The 26,493-nt window shown below is 48.9% G+C and overlaps 2 protein-coding genes across 7 annotated transcripts in view; one reads left to right on the top strand and one right to left on the bottom strand.

The window, feature by feature from the left end:
* Eftud2 (elongation factor Tu GTP binding domain containing 2) overlaps positions 1-21,533 on the top strand; it is a 42,381-nt gene extending 20,848 nt beyond the window's left edge. For both annotated transcript variants that reach the window (XM_050156552.1, XM_050156553.1), the window contains exons 11-28: positions 1,431-1,555; positions 5,954-6,017; positions 6,532-6,622; positions 9,646-9,781; positions 11,968-12,095; positions 12,422-12,615; positions 14,073-14,184; positions 14,526-14,666; positions 16,001-16,102; positions 16,826-16,908; positions 18,409-18,495; positions 18,668-18,794; positions 18,964-19,051; positions 19,597-19,715; positions 19,870-19,964; positions 20,423-20,576; positions 20,705-20,812; positions 21,089-21,533. In XM_050156552.1, coding sequence (XP_050012509.1) covers positions 1,431-1,555; positions 5,954-6,017; positions 6,532-6,622; positions 9,646-9,781; positions 11,968-12,095; positions 12,422-12,615; positions 14,073-14,184; positions 14,526-14,666; positions 16,001-16,102; positions 16,826-16,908; positions 18,409-18,495; positions 18,668-18,794; positions 18,964-19,051; positions 19,597-19,715; positions 19,870-19,964; positions 20,423-20,576; positions 20,705-20,812; positions 21,089-21,184 — 2,050 coding nt within the window. In that variant the 3' untranslated portion in view covers positions 21,185-21,533. The remainder of the gene's footprint in view (positions 1-1,430; positions 1,556-5,953; positions 6,018-6,531; positions 6,623-9,645; positions 9,782-11,967; positions 12,096-12,421; positions 12,616-14,072; positions 14,185-14,525; positions 14,667-16,000; positions 16,103-16,825; positions 16,909-18,408; positions 18,496-18,667; positions 18,795-18,963; positions 19,052-19,596; positions 19,716-19,869; positions 19,965-20,422; positions 20,577-20,704; positions 20,813-21,088) is intronic.
* Positions 21,534-21,955: 422 nt separating this feature from the next.
* Positions 21,956-24,475, bottom strand: Higd1b (HIG1 hypoxia inducible domain family member 1B). 5 transcript variants are annotated; one of them, XM_050156593.1, is made up of 4 exons: positions 24,244-24,475; positions 23,447-23,596; positions 22,606-22,740; positions 21,956-22,091 (listed from the first exon to the last, which is right to left on the bottom strand). In XM_050156593.1, the coding sequence occupies exons 2-4, from the start codon at positions 23,544-23,546 to the stop codon at positions 22,030-22,032; spliced, it is 297 nt and encodes a 98-aa protein (XP_050012550.1). In that variant the 5' UTR covers positions 23,547-23,596; positions 24,244-24,475; the 3' UTR covers positions 21,956-22,029. The 5 variants fall into 5 exon arrangements, with proteins under 5 accessions (XP_050012550.1, XP_050012547.1, XP_050012548.1 ...); XM_050156590.1 differs by having other exon boundaries at positions 24,297-24,475; XM_050156591.1 differs by lacking the exon at positions 24,244-24,475 and adding an exon at positions 23,669-23,886.
* Positions 24,476-26,493: the final 2,018 nt, after the last annotated feature.

Genomic DNA, 26,493 nt, shown 5'->3' with positions numbered 1-26,493 from the left:
GAGTTAGAGGTCAACCAGGGCTAGAGAGTGAAATACTATCGCAAAAAACAAAAAGAGGACTTAATAAGATGGCTGAGCAGATAAAGGACTTTAACTATCTATATTCAATCCCCAGAACCCACAGAGTTGGAAGGAGAGAGCAGATGTCATAAATGTGTTCTCTGACCTCCACGCTCACCCCACACATACATGCTGTACACCCATGCAACTAATAAATGAGTCAGTAAATTTAAAAAGAAAAAAACTAAGCAAGTAAATGAAGAAAAATTGCCTATTGGCATGTTAAAAGAAATGAAGTAGCTAGTTGGTCTAGCTCCCTTGCCATATGGCACTTGCTGCTGAGTGGTATTGGCTGCACTTGTCTTACTGTTAACGTGGGCCGAGTAAATGAAGAAGCTTTGCTGTGTGTTCTGGAAGATTGAGGCCCACATCAGTAAGTATGGGAGGTGGCATAGAATTACACATCTAAGTTGCTTTGATGCCCTTGTTAGCAGTATTGCTGTAGGATATGGTACTGGATGAGTCTAGAGAACCCTGACACAGGCCATCGTACTCCTTGAGTCCTGAGCCTCCTGCCTGAACCTCTCAAATGCTGGGATTACAGGTCTACACCTCCCTTCCTGGCTTTCCGAATGGCTCTCAAGTTGTTTGAAAAGTTTGGGCTGGGGTGTAGCTCCTTCCTGGAGCTCTTGACTGCTGTGTACAGGGCCTGGGCTCTGCTTTCTACGAAACAGTGAAATGAAAGAATCAACAGGAGTTTGTGCAGCAGGAAGCCAAACAGAATAAAGACAGTGACAGTGGGGAGGAGCAACACTGCTCTTTCTCTCTTTTTCCAGTGGTGTTTGTGTCCTGCCCCCACCTGTATACCTCCACCCCTAGAAAGGGCCTCTTAAATAGTTCAGGCTAGCCTGGAACCTCCTGTAGAGCCAAGGATGACCTTGAACTTCTGACCCCCCCCCCCCAAGTATTGCCCAATATTAATTTATGTGGTGCTGGGGCTCAAACCCAGGGTCTTGCACATGCTAGGCAAGCATGACCCATCCCTGTATTTGCCCATTTGTATTGGAATTGAGATGTCTCCTAAATCTCTCTCTCTCTCTCTGATCACGTTAGATTCGTTTGTGTTCTGAGGTCTTTATCTCTGTCCTGCAGATTTCCCCTTGTCTGTCCTGTGTGGTTAGCTTTTTCAAGACTGCAGAATGTCCCAGCTCTGGGACATCAGCTTTTTACTGAGACAGTGAGGGACTCCATCATTCACGTTCTTGACCAGGCTTTTGGCAAATCTAAGAACCTTAGGCCAGCACTTCCCGAGCTAGAGAATGAAGACTGATGGGAGCTGCTGCCCTTCTTCTTGGTGGATGTCAGTGGTGCAGCAGTCTGGTCGGGGGTCCTCGCAGCCCGGCGCTGGCTCACAGCAGTCTCTGTTTCAGCATGTATTCCACCGACGAGAACCTGATCCTTTCCCCGCTCCTGGGCAACGTCTGCTTCTCCAGCTCCCAGTACAGCATCTGCTTCACACTGGGCTCCTTTGCCAAGATCTATGCTGACACCTTTGGTAAGCTCTGCCTGCTGCCGTCTCGCTAGCTTCCCCAGTCCTTCCTGCAGAATGGCTCAGAAATTGGCTTCCTGTCATAGCCCTGTGATGGGATGGGAGTTGAGGGGATTACTTTATCACTTGTTATTGCCACGTTTGGGGCTCCTTTTGGTCTCAAATCCTTTCTTCAGGCTAAGTTGTTTCTAGACAATATTTTTTTAAGATAAAGATTTTATTTTTGGTGTGAGTTTGTGTGTGTGCCCCTAAATATATGCATGTGCAGTGGGCACAAAGGCCAGAAAAAGTGTTGGGACCCTGTGGAACTGGAGTTACAGATGGTTGTGAGCTGTCGTGTGGGTGCTGGAAACCAACCTGGATTCTCTGGAAGATCAACAAGTGTTCTCAACTTCTGGGCCATCTCCCCAGCTTCCTTTTAAGATTGTGTAGGTGTAGGTTAGAGGTTAGAACAGGATGTGGGATTCCTTGGAACTGGAATACAGGTGGGTGAGGGCTGGTAATTCAACCCAAGTCCTCTGCAAGACCAGTGATCTCCGTGCAACTGAGCCATCTTTCTACCCTGTCTAAATAACAACAACAATTTTTGAGTAATTAGGAAGAAGCCAGATGTGGTGCCAGTCTTTAATCCCAGCACCCAGGTGAGGCAGGCAGATCTTGGCGTTTGAGGCCAGCCAGGGCTACACAGGGATAACCTGTCTAAAAAAGAGAGCTCGTTTTAGAAATAAACATCCCTCCTAGAATGAGACCTCCTCGAGGTTTGTAGGATTTATGCTCATAAAGTACTTTCAGTCCTTTTCCAGGGTGAACCGACTTGCACCCATAGTGCTTCTTGCTATCTCTCCATCCATCTCTAGTCACATGTAAACGTGATAGGTGTGATAGGCCTCGTTGAGAACTCATTGGATTTGCAGTCAGCCTTTACCGGCCTCAAGAGTCCCGTATGTCAATGTGAGATTTCTCTAGAGGGTTATTGTTTTCCTGATTTTAGAGCTGAGGAGACGGGGCCATGTGAGAGTTCTCAAAACAGATAGATGGGGCTGGAGAGATGTTTCAGTGGTTAAAAGCACTGGTTGCTCTTCCAAAGGTCCTGAGTTCAATTCCCAGCAACCACATGATGGCTCACAACCATCTATAGTGGGATTTGATGCCCCCTTCTGAGATAAAGGTGTACATGCAGATAGAGCATTCATATATAAAGTAAATCTTTTAAAAAATTAAAGGAAAAAAATCCAGAAAAACTAATTTAAAAACAAAAATTCTAGCTGGGTGGTGGTGGTACATGTCTTTAATCCCAGCACTTAGGAGGCAGAGACAGGTGGATCTCTGTGAGTTCAAGGCCAGCCTGGTCTACAGAGCTAGTTCCAGGACAGGATCCAAAGCTACAGAGAAACCCTGTCTCGAAAAACAAAAAACTAACTGGGCGCTGGTAGCACACATCTTTAATCCTAGCACTCAGGAGGTATAAGCAGGTGGATCTCTGTGAGATTTACTTTTGTATTTATTTTTACATATTTATATATACTTTCAGACAAACACTTATACACATAAAAATAAATAAAAAAGTAAATCTGTTTTTAAAAAGATATTACATCTAGACACCTGCATTTCCACACATCACTGAAACATTGGTTCTGGTTGTTTTGCAGTTATAAACTATGGGTGGATGGGGCTGAGAGTGGAGCCCGAGGTAGCATGTACTTAGTGTGCAGGCAGCTTTGGGCTTTATCCCCAGCACCTACATAATAAATGATGGATGGCTGAATGAGTAGAGGGACAGTGTGTAAGACTAACATGAGCAGAGGTCCAAGAGGAATCTGTGTGTTCCTCAGTGTCCTTTGTAGCAGCATGAAAAGCAAAATCAAAGGTTTCCTGACTCATAAGGTAGTGCTTTTGTCTTTTGAGAGTTTCACTCTGTATCCCAGGTTTGCCTGGAACTCAACATGTTTCCCAGGCTGGCCTTAAACTTCTACCTCACCATGGCTGACTAAGATCCAAGACAGGGTTTCTCTGGATGGATGGATGGATGGATGGATGGATGGATGGATGGATGGATGGATGGATGCCTTTATTGTCAGGTACAGCTGAAGGAAGGAGGGGAGGACAGTTCCTGTGACCTTCCAGCAGAACTGGCTAGAGGATGATGATAGGGCTTGACAGGTACAGTGAGAGCCAAGTGCTTCCAGGCTTACGGGATTGGAAGAGGGCCAGTGAAGACAGGCATCATTGTTCTTGGCCTGTGCAGGTGATGGTGCACTGTGCCACCAAGGAGAAAACGCCTATTGGAAACAGCTGGAAGACCATTTTTAGGTGTGGTACTACACACGTACCTGCCATCCCAGCAACCAAGGAAGGCAAGGATTGTGAGTTCAAGGTCAGTCTAAGTGACATAAGTCCTTTTCTCAACAAAACACACACACACACACACACAAGTTTGAGTATATATGTCATTGATAGAGTGCTTACATAGCAAGAACAGACAGATAATATTGGGGCCTAATGGAGGAGGGTTTGAGATTCCAAGTACTTGCTTCCATTGGTGTTTAGGAGCTATTAAAGACTGTGGTGGTGCTTGCAGAACTGTTGAAAGACGGGCGTTCAGGAAGCACTGCCTGTTTGAGTATCTTGTCAACACTCAGAGGCAGGGTTGTGAAGGGGATTATTGTTCTCCGAGACTGGAAAGGAGAAGGATGGGAGGGTTATCTGCTTACCCTTTAATTAAACACTTATTAAACTTTGAAGTGGTAGGTCCTTTATTGCAGGTGTTGAAGGTTTTATCCATTTTGGAGACTGGGTCTTAGTAGGTGTCCTAAGATGGCCTTGAACTTGGAATCCTCCTGCCTCAGTCTCTTGAAAAAGATTACAAACCTGCATTACAATACATAGTCTTGAAGTTGAGAGGGTAGTTTAGTGGTAGACCACTTGCCTAGCAAGCATGAGGCCCTGGGTTTAGTCTCCTGCGCTCCAAGTTCAGTCCAGTGGCAGTTATACAACACTGTAAGAACAGCTGTAAAGGGCATGGCTGGGGGAACAGTTCACAGGGTCAGGGAAGGTTTGGTAAGTGGTAAAGTAGGAAAGAAGAGGCAGGGATGGGACTCAGTCGGCAGAGTATATAGCATGCAAGAAGTCTTGATTTGATCTTCAGTAAAACGGACATGGTGGTACACACGTATAATCTCAGCACTTGGGAGGTAGAGGCAGGAGGATCCAAAGTCCAGGGTCATTCTTGGCTACATAGTGAGTTCAAGCCAGCCTGGGCTACATGAGACTCCTTTTTTTTTTTTTTTTTTTTGGTTTTTTGAGATAGGGTTTCTCTGTGGCTTTGGAGCCTGTCCTGGAACTAGCTCTGTAGACCAGGCTGGTCTCGAACTCACAGAGATCCGCCTGCCTCTGCCTCCCGAGTGCTGGGATTAAAGGCGTGCGCCACCATCGCCCGGCTCATGAGACTCCTTTTTAACAGTGAAAATGAGAAATGCAGTGTCTGAAGGGCAGCAAGGAGAGCTGTATAACTGGCAGAAGGAGAAACTGCTGCAATGAGAAAGAAGTCTGGAGAGGAAGTGTGGCTTTGGGAAAGGAGCGTGCATTTCCTTTGTGTCTGCCATCAAGTAAGACTGTGTAGGAGTTAGGTGGCAGCTTCAGGAGCTCTCTGCTCAGAGGAGGATTTTGTTGTCTTGTGAAACTGGGGATTGAGCCCTAATTAGGGACTCATACATGCTAGGCACGTGCTCTGTCACTACGTAGTATTCCCCTTCCCGGGTCAGAAGAGAATGAATTTTAAAAGCGACGGCTGCTTGGTTCAGTCTGATCAAATTTCACATTGTAGTTAAACTGAGAATACTAATTAGTAAAAGATGAGACAGGTAGTTGTGGTGTCGCATGCCAATAGGTATACTGAAGAGGTATGGATAGGCAGATCTATGTGTGAGCTCCACGCCAGACAGGGCTACATAGTGAGATACTTTGTTCAGAAAGAAAGGATGGCTTCAATGTTCACTCCCCAGGTTGGGTAACTCCTGGGGGTTAGGGGTCCACTCCGTGGCACCTTGTGATGACCCTGCAGCTAGAAGATTGTCCACATGAGTTTCAGAAAGGATGGGTGTCGCTGCAGGCGGGATGTAGATATCCCTCCAGAGGACACAGGCCATGCCCCTGTTCATAGCTTGGTCCTCTGCCTAGGCCTAGGAAGGACCCTTGCATTGGGAGATACCTCGGTTGTCCTTCTGCCTCTGCTAAGGCCTTGTCTCTTTGAGCCAGTCCTGTCCTCTGCCTCAGTGTCTGGCGGTCTAATTAAAAGGAAGTGTCTAGACCTTGGGAGGAAGGTGCTTTCACAACTTGCAGTACCTTAAACAGAATTTTGAACTACCCTGTCCTAGGAAAATTGTAATTGTGTGGCTTCCTCTATAGGTGACATTAATTACCAGGAATTTGCTAAAAGACTCTGGGGTGACATCTACTTCAATCCCAAAACGTAAGTATCATGTGGGGCATTGCTCGTGTGGACTGGTGATGACCTGCTTTCATCTTATGCATGAACTGCCATCTCTGCAGCTTGGAATGCTTGGTCTCTTGAGCTTAGTGGAGGGAGAGCCCCCCCTTACCTCCCAGGTCTTCAAGGCCAGGTCAGACGTAACTGTGAGTCCTCTCAGGATCCATTTAGAAACTGTGATCACGGGGCTGGAGAGATGGCTCAGCAGTTAAGAGCACTGGTTGGTCTTCCAGAGATCCTGAGATCAATTCCCAGCATCCACATGGTAGCTCACAACCATCTGTGATGAGATCTGGTGTCCTCTTCTGGCATGCAGGTGTTCATACACAGCACTCATACATAAAATACAAATAAATAAAATTAAAAAAAAAAAAACGTGATCACCTAGAGTCCTCCCTCTGCTTGGCTTCTACTCATATTTAGAATTTAGGCAATGTACCCTTGGGATAAGTCACATTCTTCCTCCTTGGTCACTCACACTTCTTTTTCTCTTTAGGAGAAAGTTCACAAAAAAGGCTCCAACCAGCAGCTCCCAGAGGAGCTTTGTGGAATTTATCTTGGAGCCCCTTTATAAGATCCTTGCACAGGTGAGTGATGGGCCACCTGCTTCAGGTCTGCCTTAAATCTGCTAGGTCGTCACTTCTTTGTTTTTATTTTGTGTTGGGAGGGTGTCAGGGTGTTTGTATGGAATGTGTGTTTATGAGCAGCTGCATATGCTTATGCATATATGTGCATACATGTGGATAGGCCAGAGGTTGGTGTCAGGTGTTAGTCCCAACCTAGTTTTTAATGAGACGGTTTAATCTGGAGCTCACCAGTTGACTACCTGCTTGGCCAGCAAGCCTCCACATTCCCTCAGTGCTGGTATTAGACATCTATGCAGGCATGTCCAGCTCTATAGGTGGGTATTGATCCCAGCTCTGGTCCTCGTGCCTGCACAGCATGCTCTTTACCCATCTCCCAGCCCCATTATCAACTGTTTAGTAATCACCTTTGAGCACTCAGGAGGTAGAGGCAGGTGGATCTCTGAGTTTGAGGCCTGTATGGTCTATGGAGCAAATTCTAGGAGAGCCAGGGCTACACGGAGAAACTCTGCCACAAAAAACAAACCCATTTAAGCAGTGTCACACTAGATCTCTGCATTCAAGGCCAGCCTTATCTAATAGGAAGTTTCAGAACAGTAGGGTTAGAGAACCCAAGAAAACTTCAAAACCTCTGAGAAAGCTAAAAATGACTTGATGGTTAAAGTGCACTGTTGATCTTGAGTTCACTTCCCAACCCATGTTGCGCTACTCACAAACATCTGTAATTTGATTTCCAGGGCATATGGTACCTCTTCTGGCCTCCATGGGTATCTGCATGCATATGGTACACCACATACATAATGTTCGGTGCATTTGTACATATGTGTAAAATAAATAAAAATTTTAAAGACGTTTAGGAGTCTTGGAGTGTAGCTCAGTGCAATAGAGTGCTTGCCTGTCAGATACAAAGTCTAGGCTTTAATTCTTAGCATCACATAAAACTAGGTGTGGGGGCATATACCTATAATCCCACCACTTGGGAAATAGATACATAGGATCAGAGCATCTGTTCATGGTCATCCTACCTACTTAGTGAATTTGAGGCTAGCCTTGACACCTTGAAGCCCTGCCTCTAAAAAACAAGGGGCCTGGAGGGGGGTGGTTCAGCAGTTAAGAATAGTTACTGCTTTTACTGAGGACCTGAGTTCAGTTAAACACCCACATCCACAGGTTCACAACCGCTCTTAACTTTAGTCCTAGAGGGGTGTGATGCCCTCTTGTGGGCCCTGCAGGCACCGGCGTGCAAGTGGTGCACATAGACATGCACATAAATCACATTTTAGATAGGAAATACTGTAATACTCCTGAAATGTTTCAGCCAAGTGTGCTAGCACACTCCTGTAATTCTAGCACTTAGGAAAAATGGTAGCAGAAAGATTAAGCTACAGAATTTATTCTAGACCAGCCTAAGTTACAGGAAACTCTGTCTCTAAAAATAGATTGTTTGTTTGTTTGTTTTGAGACAGGGTCTCATTATATAGCCATGGCTGGCCTGGAACTCCCAGGAATCATCTTATCTCTGCCTTCTGAGTGCTAGGATTAAAGGAGTAAGCCCCTACATTCAGTGGAGAAAGGTGTTTATTATAGCATTATCTATAACTGCATGGAAAGAAAAAAACTTAGAAATAAGCTAAATGTTTCTATCATTGAAAACCTTATTAAGTAAATCATGGCATGTCTCATAAAATGAAGTGTTTTGCAGTCACTAAAAGAATGCCTGTTGGTTTGTTTATTTGTTTGGTTTTAGTTTTGTTTTTGTTTAGTTTGGTTTTGGTGTTTTTGAGACAGGGTTTCTCTGTGTAGCCCTGCTGTTCTGGAACTCTGTAGACCAGGCCAGCCTTGAACTCAAAGAGATCCGCCTGCCTCTGTCTCCCGAGTGCCAGGGTTAAAGGCGTACACCACCACCACTGCCCAGCCTGTTTGGTTTTTAGAGTGCTTGTAAGAGCTTCACAATGGCTGCCTTGATTTTCTGTGTGTGTTATGGAAAGTTAGTAAGGATGTTGTCACCTGATCGTGAAGCCTAGAGTTTTAGGTGCTGGGAGACTGGAGCAAGAGTTTCAGAAGGTAAAGGCCAGCCTGGGCCACTGAGTTAGTTCAAAGATAACCTGGGCATCTTAGTTGTTCAGCTCTGTCTCAAAACAAAAGAAAGAACAGGACTTGGAAAAAAAAAGCTCAATGTTGAAATCATTGGAACCTGATTAAGTGAATCATAGTGTATTTCTGAAGCATCTGCCTCACGGTGAGAGTCCCTTGTGTCCGCAGTACCACACAAGAGAGAGGGAGGGAAAGGAGGGCCAGTTAGACTTTAAGTAGAATGTAACATGCTTCTGTGAGTTTGTGCTAAAGTGCAGAGCTGAAAAGATGAAAATATCATACAGGAAGTTTCATGCAAACCTTTCTTCCAAGACAGTAATACGATATGCAGGTTGGTGTTTAATCAGGTGCTGTGTCCAGGGACACACATACATGCGATCACAGCGTGTGTGGCCGTTCAAGCCCACAAAAGAGGAAAACACAACAATAGAATAAAATGGTTCAAATTTATCAGTGCTTAAAAAAAAACCCTTAGTATCTCATGGCAGGCCGGAATGGATTAATAAAAGAAATTTACAGAATCTGCCTCCATGGTGAGACCTTGAGTCTGCAGAGGATGATTTAGCTAGGCCCTGTCCTGACAGGTGGCCTTTTTTGGTTCCTTTCAGTATGGGCCTCTAAATCTGGGCAGTCTTTAAGTAGGAGGGGTAAGAGATTTCTTGAGTGGCCTTAATACTGCTTGTCAGACGCCAGGGGGCAGCACTGACAGTAGTCAAATAATGCTTAGTTTATGGGGTATGTGGAAACTTAACCAGGTCAGCTTCACTCCTGAAGGCTAGGTAGTATAGATTCATTCCTCCAAACCAAACTGCTCTTGCCAAGAGCCCTCCGTGAAGAAGACTGCGTAAGGTTTCTCTTTGGCTCCCCCGCCATGTGTAGCGCCTCACTAGGACGGTCACTACAGAGCTGAGCCGGTGCCTTCTCTCTCATAGGTGGTGGGTGATGTGGACACCAGCCTGCCAAGGACCCTGGACGAACTTGGCATCCACCTGACCAAGGAGGAGCTAAAGCTGAACATCCGCCCTCTGCTCAGGCTAGTCTGCAAAAAGTTCTTTGGCGAGTTCACAGGTAATAAATAGCTCAAGGCCCTTGACATTACTCTCCTCATCCGGGCATTGGGGTTCACACCCACAGTCCTACAAGTTGGCAGTTAGATCAGGAGTTCACAGGACACTCTAGGCCACAGGATACCACAGAAAACAAACAACAACAAAAGCAGTGTCGTGTGTCCTCCCACAGCTTGCCTCAGGCACAAGTCCCTTCAGGACCAACTATAGTGTACTTCCCCAGCTGTTTTCTTTAGTAGTTTCTTGTGTTGGAAAAAGAGAGTTAGGTTTCCGCCATCTGGAGAGTCAGGTGGGTGGCAGGCCATGGGCTCTGGTGGATTTACAGGATCGGGCAGGAGGTGGATGCTGAGGGAAGTAGCGGGAAGGCACAGGCGAGGACTCAGGAGATGCTTGGTTTTCTTCATCACTGTGACAACACCTGACAGAGACAGCTGATTGCGACTCGTGCTTTAAGAGGGTGCAGCATTGTGGAGAGGAAGACATGGTGGGTTCGTGGTGATGAGAGTGGGCGGCCAGGCCTCCTTACAATTTCACAAACCAGGAAGCAGCTTGGGCTGGGGGGTGGAACTCAAAACCTGTTTTCCAGTCACCTACTCTCTCCAGCCAGGCCCACCTCCTCAAGGTTCTGCAGCCTCCCCAAACAGCACCCCACCTGGAGACTGAGAGTTCAACTGAGAGTTCAAATGGGAGCCTGTGGGGAACATTTCATATTGTCCACATAGGGGTGTGGTTTCAGCCTCTGTCTGCTGAGCTTCTTTCTGTTCTGTGGAAGCCAATGCCAGAGCAGGAGGAGCACTGAACTATCTGAGGAAAAGCCTGAGCTTATTTTTGTTTGTTTGAAGATAGGGTCTCATTATCCAGGCCTGGCTGTTTTGGAACTCATTATATAAACCAGGGCGGGGTGACGCGTGCCTTTAATCCCAGCACTCGGAGGCAGATCGAGACCAGCCTGGTCTACAAGAGCTAGTTCTAGGCCAGGCTACAAAGCTACAGAGAAACCCTGTCTTGACAAAACAAACAAACATAGCTGTAAAATAGGGTGTGATGGTGCATGTCTAAGCTCAGTACTCAGGAGGCAGAGGCAGGCAGTTCTCATGAATTCAAGACCAGCCAAGTCTACAAAGGGAAGTCCAGTCCTGCCAGGGTTATATAGTGAGACCCTATCTTAGAAAGTATGAGTAGTAGAGGAACAAGGAAAGGGTCCTCAGCAGCCATTGATTCTCAGGCTGGTGGAAATTAGGTGTCTGAACCTTTTAAAGATCATAATAGCCCTAGACTGGCCATCACATCAACGCAGATGCTCCTGGAACCAGGACTGTGGCTCATTTGTAGACCTCTCGGTTTCATCTTCAGACAGAGAAGAAAAAAAGGTTTTAGCAGTCCCAGTATCCGAATGAGCATCTGTTTCATGGCTTTGCTAATCTGTTAGGGAAACAGTAACCTATTGAGTATAGACGTGCAGTGTTTCTCAGAGGACAGCTGGCCCCTGAGGCCCATCCTAAGTGAGCATAAGGAATAAGGCTCTTTCCTGGCTCAGTGTCAGTACTCGGTAAATACATGGCTTCAGTAGAGCAGGAATCTCTGTGGCCGTGGCTTACTTAGAGTCTTTAAACTTTCTTGTCAGGGGCTGGAGAGATGGCTCAGAGGTTAAGAGCACTGGCTGATCTTCCAGAGGTCCTGAGATCAATTCCCAGCAACCATATGGTGGCTCACAACCATCTGTAATTTGATCCGGCTCCCTCTTCTGGCATGCAGACTGAACACCGTGTAATAATAAATAAATATTTAAAAAAAAAAACTTTCTTGTCAGCTGGAGACTACGGAATTATGTCTCACTGAAACCTACTTTTTGTTTAGTTGGTTTTTCTAGACAGGGTTTCTTTGTGTAATGGTCCTGGTTGTCCTGGAACTCATTCTGTAGACCAGGCTGGCCTCAAACTCACAGAGATCTGCCTACCTTTGCCTCCCGAGTACTGGGATTAAAGACTTGTGCCACCGCCCAGCTTGAAACCCCCTTCTTAAATTTCTCTGACTTGGTGTGACTCCAAACGTGTGTGTTTGCTCTTCATAGGAATTTGACTTCCCTAGAAGTTAACACTTCGGGTTGAGCCTGCTCTTTCCTTCCACTTCCCCTGCCAGAGTGTGCAGCAGTGCAGTAGTGTTAATGGCTTCCTCTTCCCCCTCCAGGCTTTGTGGACATGTGTGTGCAGCACATTCCATCTCCAAAGGTGGGCGCCAAACCCAAGATCGAGCACACCTACACGGGCGGCGTGGACTCCGACCTTGGCGAGGCCATGAGTGACTGTGACCCAGATGTAAGGGAACATGTTTTATGGCAGAGGTTTTCACTCTAACTCGGGCTGGCATTACACTCTCAGGAGTCCTCCTGCGTCAGCCTCCCTTATGCTGGATTGCTAGTCTGAACCACCTGTCTGGGATATAGTAGCATTTGTATTTTTGTTGCATCTAAATCTATTGGCCCTTCATAGAGGAAGGGGAATGCATAGTTGGGAGTTTCTCCAGGAGTCCACATCGTCCTTAGCTTGGCCTTTCTCCTCACAGCTCCTGCATTGCTGTCATGGGAAGGTGTATTCCCTTCAGGCCTTGCGGGGCTAAAGCTCTTCTCTGTCCCCTCCGCCAGGGTCCCCTGATGTGCCACACCACTAAGATGTACAGCACAGATGACGGAGTTCAGTTTCATGCCTTTGGTCGGGTGCTAAGTGGCACCATCCATGCTGGGCAGCCTGTGAAGGTGCTGGGGGAGAACTACACTCTGGAAGATGAGGAAGATTCCCAGATCTGTACCGTGGGCCGCCTTTGGATCTCCGTCGCCAGGTACTGTACTCCTGACCAGAGCTACAAGGACACATGGGGGCTTCTGTCCTGGGGCTGTCACGGGTGTTAAGAGGAGTCCTACCTGGTTGGTACAGTGCCGCGCGAGATGACCCCACTCCTGGCACATCTGTCCACATTTAGTTCTTAAGGTTTCCAGGGCTGAAGGGCGACTCCTGTTGGAATGTCAGGAGCTTTCCTTTTGAGTTTTGGGTGTCTGGAGTAAAGCTTTTTTTCAGTAGAATTTCTATTTTTACTTTTTTCCCTTTTTAATGTGGATGAGTGTTTTGCCTGGTTGTATGTTTGTGTACCATGTGTATGCTTGCTGCCCAAGCAGGCCATAGAGGCTTTGGATCCCCCAGAACAGGTGTTATAGACAGTTGTGAGCCTCCGTGTAAACTAAGGTCCTCGGGAAGAGCAGCCAGTGCTCTTAACTGTTGGCTCATCTCTCCTTTACCACTTTTCATCTCTTCCTTGTCCCTTAACTTACTGCTTCAGGCTTCTTCCCAAAAGCAGTTGTTCAGATGTCTGCTGTCTGTTTTCTGACTGAGTCTCTGGAGTTCCCGGTGTGCTTGATCAGACTTAGCATGGGCCTCGGGCTGTTGTCATCAGATAACAAACAGAACCAGAGCAACCCTGGGGAATGGGGCTGCCTGCCGAGCCTCAGCAGTGGCCCCTTTCTCTCCTTCACATCCACCCTTTCTCTGGAAGGCAGAAGAAAATTGAAGCGTTCAGAAATTAAAATATCTGGCCAGGCAGTGGTGGCGCACGCCTTTAATCCCAGCACTCGGGAGTTGGAGGCAGGCGGATCTCTGTGAGTTCAAGACCAGCGTGGTCTACAAAGTGAATTCCAGGACAGCCAAGGCTATTACACAGAGAAACCTTGTCTTGAAAAACCAAAAAGAAAGATAGGAAGGAGGGAGGGAGGGAGGGAGGAAGAAAAACGAAATTAAAAATATCTGTGGGCCTGGTCTACAAGAGCTAGTTCCAGGACAGGAACCAAAAGCTACAGAGAAACCCTGTCTCGAAAAACAAAAACAAAAAACAAAAAAAAAATCTGTGGGGTTGGCAGTCCCTTATATTAGATAAATCTTAGAAATGGCTTTTTTTATTTTTTGTTTTGTGATACAGGGTCTTGCTACGTAGCCCTGGCTGTCCTGGAACTCACTATGTAGACCAGGCTAGCTTCTATTGCACAGAGGTCCAGCCAGGCAGTGGCTTTTTACCAGGAGTCTCCACTTGGAATGAAGCTTTCCCATTACATCCTCATACACCACACGCTCGCCTCGCACTTGTCCTTGTGCCTGTGGGACTGCTCATCACTGCTCTCCCTGCTAGAGAGGATCCGCGCTACTCCCTGCTCCAGGCTCTGTGCCTGGTGTGTAGCGGTTGCTTGCTGCATTTTTATGGAGTGAACGCTCTGACGAGGTTCTATGCTTGTTTACTGGATGTTACTGCAGGTACCACATTGAGGTCAATCGTGTTCCTGCTGGCAACTGGGTTCTGATTGAAGGTGTTGATCAGCCTATCGTGAAGACAGCAACCATAACTGAACCCCGAGGCAATGAGGAGGTAGTGTTTCTGAAGGGGAGCACATTGAGCTAGAAAGGCAGAAGGAACCATAGTCATTGAGCAAACAAGCTTTGTACCTAGAAGGTCCTAATCCAGAGTCACTACTGTTTCTTGGCTGGCTCTTGCATGCGCTCTCACCCTGCCACATTCTAGGAATTAGGAGATGCGCTTCGTTTCCTTCCCAGTGCTGTGCCAAGATGCTGGGAGCAAATGGTCCTTTACATCGGGCCCCAGTTGTGCCATGGTTCTCTGCTGGGGAACCAAGACTTCAGCTTCTCCCTTAGACCTGTGCCTTCTTGTCCACCCCTTAGGGCCTCACTCCTCTGTATTTTGGATCCCAGGCTCAGATCTTCCGGCCCTTGAAATTCAATACCACATCTGTTATCAAGATTGCTGTGGAGCCAGTCAACCCCTCAGAGCTGCCCAAAATGCTTGACGGCCTGCGGAAGGTCAACAAGAGCTATCCATCGCTCACCACCAAGGTATGTCCAAGGCCTGCAGCAGCTGCCAGGCCATACCTGCCCCAGCTACCTGCTCTGCATGGTCACTGCGTGGCATTCAGCAAGTGTTCCTGAGCTGTTGTTTCCCACAGCCTGGTTCATGGACAAGCCCACCCATTACCATGTAAGGGCAAAACAGAACTGGAGTGCATACATGTTTTGTCAGGCGACTCTACATAGACTTAGTCCTTAAGATGCACACAGTTTGAAACCAGATATGGTGGTAGACACCTTTACTCCCAGGAGGATGCAGAAAGCTCAGGGTCAGCCTTAGCTACGTAGGGAATTGAAGGCCATTGTGGGCTACAAACAGGACTGGAGATGACTCAACAGTTGAGAGCACTAGCTACTCTTCCAGAGGACCCGGGTTTAATCCCAGCCCCCCCCCCCCCCCCATGGCTCCTTACCACCATCTGTAACTCCAGTTCCAAGGGATCTGAAGCTCTTTTCTGGCCCCACAGGTGCTAGGCATGCATGTGGGGCACACATATAAATGCAAGCAGAACACCCATACACATAAAATAATAACAGAAGATTAAACAAAAGTGACTGGTTCTTATACACTCTTGAAGCTACCACTAAACTATTCCTGAGAGGCAGGAAGGGAGAGTTAAAGGGGTAGGTAGCTTACATTGGTGGATATAAGGACGGATTTAACGTGGATGATCAAGGTAGGAATCAAGTCAGTGACGTCATACTCAGCAGCAATTGTGTTAAATGGTCCTGCTGTCCTAGGGACCTACTGGTTAGGGTGGTATTGCCCTCTGGATTCTTTATTTGGGAACAGACACTTACTGGGTTGACCTAGAATGTCTAGAACTAGCTGTACAAACCAAATTGACCTCAAGGTCAGGGTGAATCCTCTGATTCTACCTCTACCACCAGACCCATTTTTTGTTTTTGTTTGGTTTTGGGGGGTTTTTGGGGGGAGGGGGTATGGAGGGAGCTAAAGATTGAACCCAAGGTCTCAGTCATGCAGCGAAAATGCTTGACCACTCAACTGACCCTAGCTCTCCACTGAACTTTTTAAGGAGCTGAAAGAGCCTGGGCAATGGTAGTACATGCCTTTAATCCCAGCATTTGAGAAGCAGAGGCAGGTGGATCTCTGTGAGTTTGAAGCCAACCTGGTCTAAAAGCAAGTTCCAGGACAGCCAGGGAAGAAACCTTATCTTGGGAGGGGAAAAAAACCGAAACAGTCGCTGCTTCTGCTAACAAGTTTTGGTACCTTCATCTCTAGTGCCTTGATTTTTGTTTACATCTGCTGTGTCCAAGACAAGAGGAGGGGGGCCATGACTGCTGGGGTTGCTGTCTTTCAGGTGGAAGAATCTGGCGAGCATGTGATCCTGGGCACTGGGGAGCTCTACCTGGACTGTGTGATGCACGACCTGCGAAAGATGTACTCAGAGATCGACATCAAGGTGCCCTCCCCTAGCCTGGCTTCCAGTCCAGAGGGATGTCCTAAGTGCCAGACCTCAGCTCCCCTGGATGCCCACTAGACCCTTTTGAAGAAAGCACTTCTGCTCGTCTTTGTCTGGAAGATTCTAAGAATGGGTTTGCCCTGATCCCTGAGTCGTTTTCAGTGTCATGCATTTAAAGTCAAGGCTCCGATCCAGAGTTATTTTCGTCCCTTTATTAGGAACAGAAACTACCCAATCTCTAGTGATTGGTTCAGTGTGGGTGGTGTCGTGGAGAGTGGGAGCTGACTCTCAGGGTTTATCACCAAGTCTGACCTAGCACCTTGAACCACGCATGGTATGGCATATTCTCTCCAAGGTGTCCTCTTAGATGCCTCTACTCCTGAGGCTGGGACTTTAGGATGGAGCAGATGCTCACAGTGGGTCCCTAGCACTGTTTCTGTCATATCCCAGGGGTTATTCAGTGAATAGCAGGTATCGGAAGCTTTACTCAACCATAATTAAAGCCTTAGTTTTAGAGCCTAGTTTGAACCTTAGGGCATTCACTCCTGACTCAGAATTCCTCTCCTCCCCAGCTCTTTGGTTGGTAGCATGGCCAGGTCTTTAGCCTATGGTTGCAGAGCCACTTAGGGAGCTCGTGCAGGGGAAATGCTTCAGAGTTCCCTAGGTAGAACTCTCTTCTTCCAACCAAACTCAATTTCACCTCAATTTTTTCTCATTGCCTAGGTGGCTGACCCAGTTGTGACGTTCTGTGAGACAGTGGTAGAAACATCCTCCCTCAAATGCTTTGCTGAAACACCCAATAAGAAGTAAGCAGAGGGTGGGGGCAAGGGAGAGCAATAGGAGACAGTAACAAATACGTGGTGTGTGGTTGGGATAGGAGGGAGGACGCCAAGAAGAATCCCATTACTCTGTACACTTTCTTGTTTTTACTCCAGCTCAGGCTGGCCTGGGACTTGTTGTGTCCATCTTCAAAAAAAGGGGGGGGGTGTATAGAAAGGAAGACACCCAACATCAGCCTGGACACACACGTACATGTAAATACATGTGCAAATGCTCGAAGGAGGAAGCAGGTGTGGTGGCAAATGCCTGCAGTCCCATCACTTGGGAGGTAGAGGCAGGAGGATCAGGAGTGCTAGGCCAGCCTCAACTATATAACAAATTTGAGGGCAGCCTGGGCCATGTGAGATTGTTCGTTTTAAGGGGAGGTAGCATAGTGGTATACGGTGGCATACATTCCTTTAATCCTGTCACTCAGGTAACAGATGTGGTTAGTTCTCTACATAGAGAGCTCCAGGGTCAGGGCTACATAATGAGCCCCGTCTCAAAACAAAAAAACAGTCATGGGGGCTTAAATCTGTAATCCTAGCACTTGGGAGGCAAAGGCAGGAGGATTGCTGCAAGTTCAAGGCCAGCTTTATCTATATAGCAAGTTTGAAGCCATTTGGGGCTACACATACGACCTCATCTCAGAGGAAAAAAAAAATGATGGAAGCTGGGAACACTGCACCTTGTACCTGGAACTGACAGCCTCGCTCTCCCGTACTCACTCAGCCCTGCCCAACCACAGCTTTGGGTGGATCCTGAGACGGGGTGAGGGCTAATGAGATGCTCGAGCTTACTCCAGACTGTAGCCCTTTCTGCTCTGACATTCCCTCCTGAGAATTTCCTAGCTGCCGTATCAGCTTTGGAAAATTTGCCCTACATATTAACTGTTTTCCTTGTTTGTTTATATTTTGGGGTGTTTTGTTTTGAGGCAGGGTTTCTCTGTGTAGCCCTGGCTGTCCTAGAACTCACATAAACCAGGCTGGCCTTGAACTCCCAGAGATCTGTCTGCTTGTTTCCCAAGTGGTGGAATTAAAGACATGCACCACCACCTGGCTGCTTTTTGTTTTTTAATGGATGCTTGAAGTGGAACCCAACTCCTCATACGGCTGCCGGCTATTCTCCAGCCCAGCCTTATTTTTCAGGAAAGCAGACAGAAGGGCAGGAGGCATGGTTCAGTGGTTAAGAGTGCTTGTTGCTCTTTCAGAGGGACCAAAGTTTTTTTTATTTTTTTCTAGCACATACATGGTTACTCCCAGTCCAGGGTATCTAACACCTTGTCTGGCTCCTCTGAACACTGCACACATGTGGTCCATGTGCATAAATGCAAGTAAAATAACTCATACACATTTAAAAAATAATAAACAGAAAACAAAAAGGATAGGGTACCCTTTGCTGTCCCCTGCTTCTAAGTTTTCCATGTCTGTTACTGTCTCAGAGGTCTGTGTTGTCACCCCTGCTCATCCTTTGACCCTTCTGACCAGGAACAAGATCACCATGATTGCTGAGCCTCTTGAGAAGGGCCTGGCTGAGGACATTGAGAATGAAGTGGTCCAGATCACCTGGAACAGGTTAGACAGGTTCCACCTCCAGGGCTCCCACTTCGGCCTCTTTGCCTGGTCCCTTGATGCCATCCATCCTTCTTTGCTGTTGTCCTGGATATGACGTGGGCAGAGTGGGTTACTGTCTTCCAGAAAGGAAGGATCTATGGCCCTAGGAGCTACTTTGTCCTCTTTCTTCCAGAAAGAAGCTGGGCGAGTTCTTCCAGACAAAGTATGACTGGGATCTTCTGGCTGCCCGTTCCATCTGGGCCTTTGGTCCTGACGCTACAGGACCAAACATCCTAGTGGACGACACATTGCCCTCTGAGGTAGAGCAGACTGACAGGATGGGAGCCCGTGGCAGTGTTTGCCTTGGAGTGAAGCTGCCATGTCCTTCCCTGGTGAAAGAGGGCCTTCTCACAGCCCTGCTTTTCTCTTCCTTCTAACCTGGTGGCCGTTACTAGTGGGCTGCTAAGGAGGCCTCATATTTCTGTGCAGGTAGACAAGGCACTTCTTGGCTCAGTGAAGGACAGCATTGTTCAAGGTTTCCAGTGGGGAACCCGGGAGGGACCTCTCTGTGATGAATGTAAGTCCACCAGCCGCCTCCTCACCCCAGTCCCCAGTACACTTGCACCTAGCCACATAGGGTGATGACATAGGGTTGGGTTTCCCATCTTTGGAACCCAGCAGGAGAAGCAACTTGGGATACACTGGGCTATCCCAAGTCTTGGTCCAGCCTCCTTCCTGCTCCCTTCCTATCTCAGTGCCATCACTTGGTCCAACCCTACATGAAGGCGTCTCTAGACTGGCATTTGCTCTTGATTCCTCAGTAGAGCCTCTCTTTGGTGTGCTGAAGAGAGACAACACGAGGGTTTTCAGGCAGAAGTGGTTTATTGATGCAGACTGGACTACCTAGGGCCAATTCAATTTCTAGAATGACACTTCCTTAGTCTGTGCTGGTTCTGGACACAGACTACATTCTAGAACTTGAATTGGTCCTGGGTAGTCCATTCTGAATCAAATGTTAAGTCCATGTTCAACTGTTTGCTACTGGCCTGTCAGTGTAGCAAGTTACCTTGCTGTCCTGCCATGCCCCTGTGACTAGCCCCAGCTCTCCCATCTCTGTTTCAGTGATTCGAAATGTCAAGTTTAAGATCCTGGATGCAGTGGTTGCCCAGGAACCCCTCCATCGCGGTGGAGGCCAGATCATCCCCACAGCTAGGAGGGTGGTTTACTCTGCCTTCCTCATGGTAAGTGGACCTGTCGGGAACTGTCGGCTTCCCTGGACAGAAGATTAAGTGGAAGACCAGGTAAAACCACAGAAGGACTGAGAAGATCCAGAGACCCTCCCTATGTCCTCACTCAGTCTTCCTCAGGCTGAGTCCTGTCTTGGTCTGTTTGCAGGCCACTCCTCGTCTGATGGAGCCTTACTACTTTGTAGAGGTCCAGGCCCCGGCAGACTGTGTGTCTGCTGTTTACACAGTCCTGGCCAGGCGCAGGTGAGCAGCCTGTTGTTAGGCTTGAGAGCAAGAAACCCCTTGATTGCTGAGGGAGGGGAAGCAAGAGGTGGCCCCAGCCATCGCTTTCCCCACTTTCCACTCCAGAAGCCCACCCAACTTGTTTTCCGCAAGGAGGTAGAGAAGAATCGAGGCAGCCCCTAGCTTTACCACAGGCATACCTGGGATTTCTCCCACCCTGCCCCACCCCAGCTCCTGGGAGAAGTGCCAGAGTGAAGCCACGATGGGGTGGTCTGTAGGGTCCCATCTCTTCAGTGTCCCTGCTCTTGCCTCCTCCTGTGACTGCTGCTAAGAGCCCCAAGCCCATTCCCTCTGCAGAGAATATTCCATTAGGTCTTTCTTTGGTGCTGGACTAGGATACAGAGAAGTGCCACAGACCCATTGCCCTATGCCTTGGGGACTGTGTGCAACTAAGGCCTTGATCTTTGTCTCTCTCTCAGGGGGCACGTGACCCAGGATGCACCCATTCCAGGCTCCCCTCTCTACACCATCAAAGCTTTCATCCCAGCCATCGACTCTTTTGGCTTTGAGACTGATCTCCGCACTCACACCCAAGGCCAGGCCTTTTCCCTGTCCGTCTTCCACCATTGGCAGGTGAGGAAATCTGGCCAGCTTGGCCTCCCGGTTCAGCAGACTGCCCTCCTGGCCAGTTCCCCTTCTGTTCCACAGCCTGAATCTTCTGGGTAGCTACCTCAACTCCCTGGAATCTCTTTGTGCTCCAGATTGTACCTGGTGATCCTCTGGACAAGAGCATTGTCATCCGCCCATTGGAGCCACAGCCAGCTCCTCACCTGGCCCGGGAGTTCATGATCAAAACCCGGCGTAGGAAGGTGTGTGTTCTTTAATCCATTGCCATATCCCTCTGCCCCCGGTCTCCACAGGAGTTGTGTGTGGCCGGTCTTCCTCCTGGAGGGCAGTGTACTGCTGTGTGGTAGATCAGTGTCTACGTTCCTCAGGTCAGCAGAGCAGGGCCCAAGGGGAACAGGAGCTGTAACAGAACCTTAAAGGAACAACTCCTCAGTCTAGACCAGCCTTCCTCCCCCTCAGCCCCATACTATTACCCCTCCTGTGGAGCTCACCCTAGTGTCTGGCTCCGTTCTCCACAGGGCCTGAGTGAAGATGTGAGCATCAGCAAGTTCTTCGATGATCCCATGTTGCTGGAGCTTGCCAAACAGGACGTTGTGCTCAATTATCCCATGTGAGTGCCAGACCGGCAGCTCCTGCTCCCCACAGTGCCTGCAGCCCTGGACTCAAGCTGAGACCTGTGGATCTGGGCCTTCATGCCATGAGCATCTGGGAACTGCTAGAGGTCCTTCTGAATAACCCAGAAACCTCCGCGCCAGTGTCCCAGTGAGGATGGGGCATCCTTCTGTGGCCTCTGGCTCCATTCCCAAGGAACAGAGAGGCGCTTGGGCCCAGGGAAGAAGAACGAGAACAGGATGACAGTGTTTAACCCCAAGGGGCCTGTCTTCAGGATTTACATGGAATTTTATTTCTTACAAGTTCAACCTTAGCCGTGGTTTGTAAATGAACAGAACATTCTGACCTCTGCCTTGGTTGCTGCTTTTGTTCACCCTCACCCCACCCTCTGCCTGTCTAATCTGAGCACTTAGATTCTGGGTACGTGATTTCCCATGAGGTATTTGCCTCTGGTCCCAGCTGCAGCTGCCTTCCTGACTGGGTCCCTAGGGGGCTGGCCATGGTGGAAGGAATGCCTGTGTCTGATTCAGTGTTCCCATGAGTCTTGGCGCCCCTTCCCAGCCCCCACTTTCCCATTCCAGGCTGCTTCTGGCCAGACATGATGTGGGCAGGAGTTGCTGGTCCTCCTTGGAGACTCCTGCACCTTTGAGTCTTTCTCCCTTAGTTGGGGTCAGAGCCCTTCGGTTCCCACCCATTGTACTGCACCCATCCTCCTCCAGCCCCCCCCCCCCCCAGTTCCCTTGCTCCACTCTACTTAGGAGTAAGACTTTTAACTCTCTTCAACATGGCTTTATTGGGCACATACAGAGACAGCTGGGAACTGGGCCGTCCAGCCATGTCAGGAGCCCTACTTCTTAGGAGCCTCTGACGCCCTCTTGACGTAATCTCTGTACATTGTGTACACAGCACCTGCGTGAAAAAGGGAGGAAGGTGCCCTTTGGTGTCTGACCCCTAAATACTTTCCCTCATCCTTCAAGGGGTCCCAGTGGCTCTGCTCTCCCTGCTCATCTTTCTGCCCCAGACATTCAGGCACTCTGGGAGAGCAACTCCTCTGAGTATATAAGCACTGTGATGTCTATTCTGCACAGAGCAGTCTGCTGAGTGGACAGGCCAAAGGTGGTTCTTACGCCTGGGGAAACTGAGGCCCAGTGAAAGGGACTAGCCCACAGTCACAGCTCACAAGTAACTGTTGCTTCTTCCTGTTGTCCCCTTTGGGGAAAATTCATGAAGCAGACTGCCGTCATACTGTCCCGTCACCCAGCAGCAGTCACCAGTGGGGACCCTCTGAAAGGCCTCAGCACAGGGATTCATCAGGGAATTGATGTGGATTCTAGTGTGAGCACCAAGGACTTGAACTTTGACCCACTTAACTGAGGACACTCTTTTGTCCCCCTTCTCCCTCTGACCCCCACATTCTGCTTACCGAGCATGATCGCACCCACAGCACATGCCTGTGCTGCCACTCGGGTGTGAATCAGATGTATGGACAACTTGGTGGGACCTCGAGCCTTCAGCCGGTAAATCCTGTATGCGGCTATCACCAGGCAGCCTCCTACACCTGTGGGTGGAGAACAGAATCACTAGGCCTGTGTCCAAGTTCAGGGTCTCTTAACTCCTCTCTGGGCTTAACCCAGCAGGTTGGGCACTGGGGTACTAAGATTCTTTGATGCACCGAAGTTTGTAATCTTGAGTTTCCTCTGAATGGCATTTTTAAAGTGCCTGTGATCCTCATGGTGCTCCTCCCCCATGCGCAGGAGGTTTGTTGTCATGACTACACCCCCACCTAAGCTTCTCCACCCACTCCTGGATCCCAACTCTTGGTGCAGGTTTTCATGTTCTAGACTGGAAGGGAAATCTTGGGACAAACCCAGGCTGTGATAAAGACCCCATCCTGAGGCTGCTGTTAGCACTCTGTGTCCCGGTGTACATAGCATTCGGTGGTCAGCTGCCACCTCCGCCCATCCAGACTCCCAGTATTGTAAGAGTTTGTTCCTTGCCAGGCAGTGGTGGCACACGCCTTAATCCCAGCACTCGGGAGGCAGAGGCAGGTGGATCTCTGTGAGTTCGAGGCCAGCCTGGTCTTCAGTGAGTTCCAGGACAGGCTCAAAAACCTATCTCGAAAAACAAAAAGAAAAATTTGTTCTTGTGCACTGGGTGGACCACTTGTGTTCTCTAACCATGCCCTCATTCTTTAAAAGGACCAAGAATCACAAAGTCCCAGAGAGAGGAGGCATCCACCCCAACCCTCTTCTTCCCCAACTCACCTATAGGCACCAGTGGAGACTCCCTGGTCTTCCTTAGGAACTTCCCAGACAGGTTGTCCTCACCCTCAGGTGGCACCCACCAGCCCTTGTTAGCAGACATGATCCCAGGTCCAGATGGTAGTGGCTGTGAGCCTAGGATTCTGCCCAGCCCTAGAAGAAGTCCACAACGAGGATGCTGATCCTGGTCTCCAGGGGAAGGAGGATTACCTGCAAGGACCTTACCATGCCCAGCCCAGCACAACCTGCACTTGAGAAGCTGCCCCCTCGGGTGTTGTCTCTTAGGTGTTTGGGCCGCTGGCGGCTACTTTCCTCATGTCCTTAGCATCTGCCTCCTTTCCGGCTCATCTGACTTTACTGTTCTCTTGCTTCCTGCTCCCTATCTGCATCCCTATGGGTGTGATCCTCTGGCCAAGAAAAACAGCTGAGAAAACCCAGAGTAGAGTGGAGCCGTCTTTGAATCTTGGGGCCCTCTTGGACTTGGATCTGTTGACAGTTGCTCCTAAGGGAGCTACAGAGCAAGATCCGACTCTAGGGAGCCAGAGCTGCTCCAGACAGATGCAACGCCAGTTAACTAAGTCCCTGGAGCAGATGTCTGTGATGAGACATTGATATAGTTTGTACCTCAAGACTAAAGGAACAAATTCTGGTCCTCAAGCTGCTCATCAGCCCACTCCTTTCATTCTAATCTCTGTGAGCCCCTAAAAATGCCTGCTCCGATCATCGCTAAGTCCCAGCCTTCAGAGGAGGGATTCAGCCCATAGGATGCCCTCTGAGTCTATCTACAAGACAGAGACTACCTGAGCCAGCTCTTCTTGTTGGTAGCCTGAGTCTCCAGCATCCCCGTGCTTACCGTAAGAGATAGATGGCGAGAAAATGGAGCATGGACAAACAAACGGAGCAGCGCTCAGTATCTGCTGCCTTCAATCAGCCAACACCCGATGCCAGATTTGTCACTATGGGGTCAGGGAAGCAAAGTGGGGAGGAGAGAGAACAGGGCATCAGTCTTCCTCCCCACGCCCCCATCAGCCGGCCGAGCTCCAGATGCAGCAAAGTGAGGTTAGACCTGGTGGAGGAGAGACCTTAGCTAACGTGAGCCTGTTTGTACACAGGTGTGACTAGAGAAACAGTGATGGACAGCGCCCTGAGTCCTGCACCAGGATGAACTGTTTAAGATACTCTTTCAAGCAATGTGAAGTATATACTTCAGTTGTATGATTTTTCTGGTCTTGGCTTTGGTCTCCTTTTGAACCAAGCCTATAACCCCAGCTAGTTAGGAGACTGAGGAAAGAGGATTGCACACTCAAAGCCAGCCTGGGCTACAGAGTGAGTTCATGTCTAGCCTGGACAACTGACTCAACCTGTCTCAAGAAAAGAAATAGGTGTGTGGATGCATACCTTAACACCAGCTCTCAGGAGGCAGAAGCAAGTGAGCTACTGTGAGTTCCAGGCCAGCCAGGGCACTAGACCCTGCCTTGAAAAAGTAAAACTGCCGCAGTGGTGGTGCCGGGGTTTAATCCGATCACTCAGGAGGCTGAGGGAGGGGCGAGCTGATCTCTGAGTTCAAGGCTATCCTGGTTACAGAGCTAGTTCCAGGACAGTCAGGGCTCACGGAGAAACCCTGTCTTGAAAAAACAAGAGAGTTAAGGACGTAGAGCACAGCTTTAGTGGTAAACACTTGTTTAGCAAGTGGGAGGCCCTAGGTTCAGCTCCAGTTGTGAGGGGTTGGGGGAGCAGGGAGTCTTTTTGTTGCCCAAGACAGGGTCTCACGATACAGCCTTGACTGGCTTGGAACTTAAAATGTAGACCAGGCTGGCCTCCAACTCACAGAGATTCACCTGCCCCGCTGCCTCCCAAATGCTGGGATCAGAGACGTGTGTGCCACCACACCCAGCCAGAATCAAGGACTTGTCTCAGGAGTGTGAACAGCTGGAATGTTGCTCCCTTGCATGGCAGTCCCTTGACATGACATGAGTGTGACTGTCTATGCCAGGTGTTTGTGTTGCAGACCTGTCGTGGAGGACCTGAATTCCTTCCCAGACATCAGATTACTTGTCCAAAGATACACAGCTAGTAAGTACCTTGATCTATCCCATGGCTGACTGCCTCTAGGGATGCCGGCTAATCTGAAACCCTTTCTCACTTGTCCATCCTGGCATCCCTGACTAAGAAGAAGCAGCTGTTGCTGAGCCAGTGGGGACAGGTCAGGACGCACTGTGGAGGGTCCCGCTCCCTCCGTGCCTCACGGCCTCTGTGTGCTTGCATGCTGTGTGTTCCCCAGAGGAGCCTCTTTCAGCGCTGGCAGTGTGTCCAGCAGCTGATGTCCCTCTTTCTTTCCCTAGCACTCACTGCTCTGTGAGTAGGCTCAAGGTCACAGCAAATCCCCAGGGCCTTCGCACATCCCCAGTGTCCATGAGAACGCTCCTCTTGGTCGTTCACACACACTCTCATGCTGCCTCTCCACGTCCCCACGCTGGCCCGAGTTCGCAGGAGATGCAAGGTCTACTCTCTCCTCGTGTAAGCTACAGACAGAAAGGCACATGGAAATACCTGGAGGAGACAAGACAGGGATCGTGATCAAATTAAAATCATTTTAAAAATGGACAGACAAAGGGCTAGAGACATGGCTCACTAGGCAATAGAGCTTGCTCTTGCAGAAAACCCTCATGGCAGCTCACAACTGCCTGTACAGCCCCCTGTCCCTTCTGGCCTCCACGGGTACAAGGCTTATATGTGGTGCACAGACATACATGTAGCCCCTCACATATACCTAAAAATAAATTACTATTGGGCTGGAAAGTTCAAGATTTTGAGTTTGAAACCCAGCAGCCGGGTCTGGACGCTGAAGACTGCCTGAAAACTCCAACTCTGGGAGATCTGATGCCACTAGCACACACCCATTCATGTGCGTGTGCACGCATGTGCACATGCGCGCGCGCGCGCGCGCACACACACACACACACACAAAACAGTCTCACTCTGATGCCCTGGCTAGCCTGGAATTTGCTGTGTCCACCAGGCTGGAGTTAAAGGCACGTAACACTCTGCTG

The sequence above is a fragment of the Alexandromys fortis genome, unplaced genomic scaffold (genome assembly GCF_014885135.2).
Source record: "Alexandromys fortis isolate MF-2015 unplaced genomic scaffold, M_Fortis_MF-2015_v1.1 scaffold_31, whole genome shotgun sequence".
NCBI lineage: Eukaryota > Metazoa > Chordata > Mammalia > Rodentia > Cricetidae > Alexandromys > Alexandromys fortis.
Note: the sequence above shows the minus strand (reverse complement) of the source record. Positions and strands in the feature narration are given on the sequence as shown.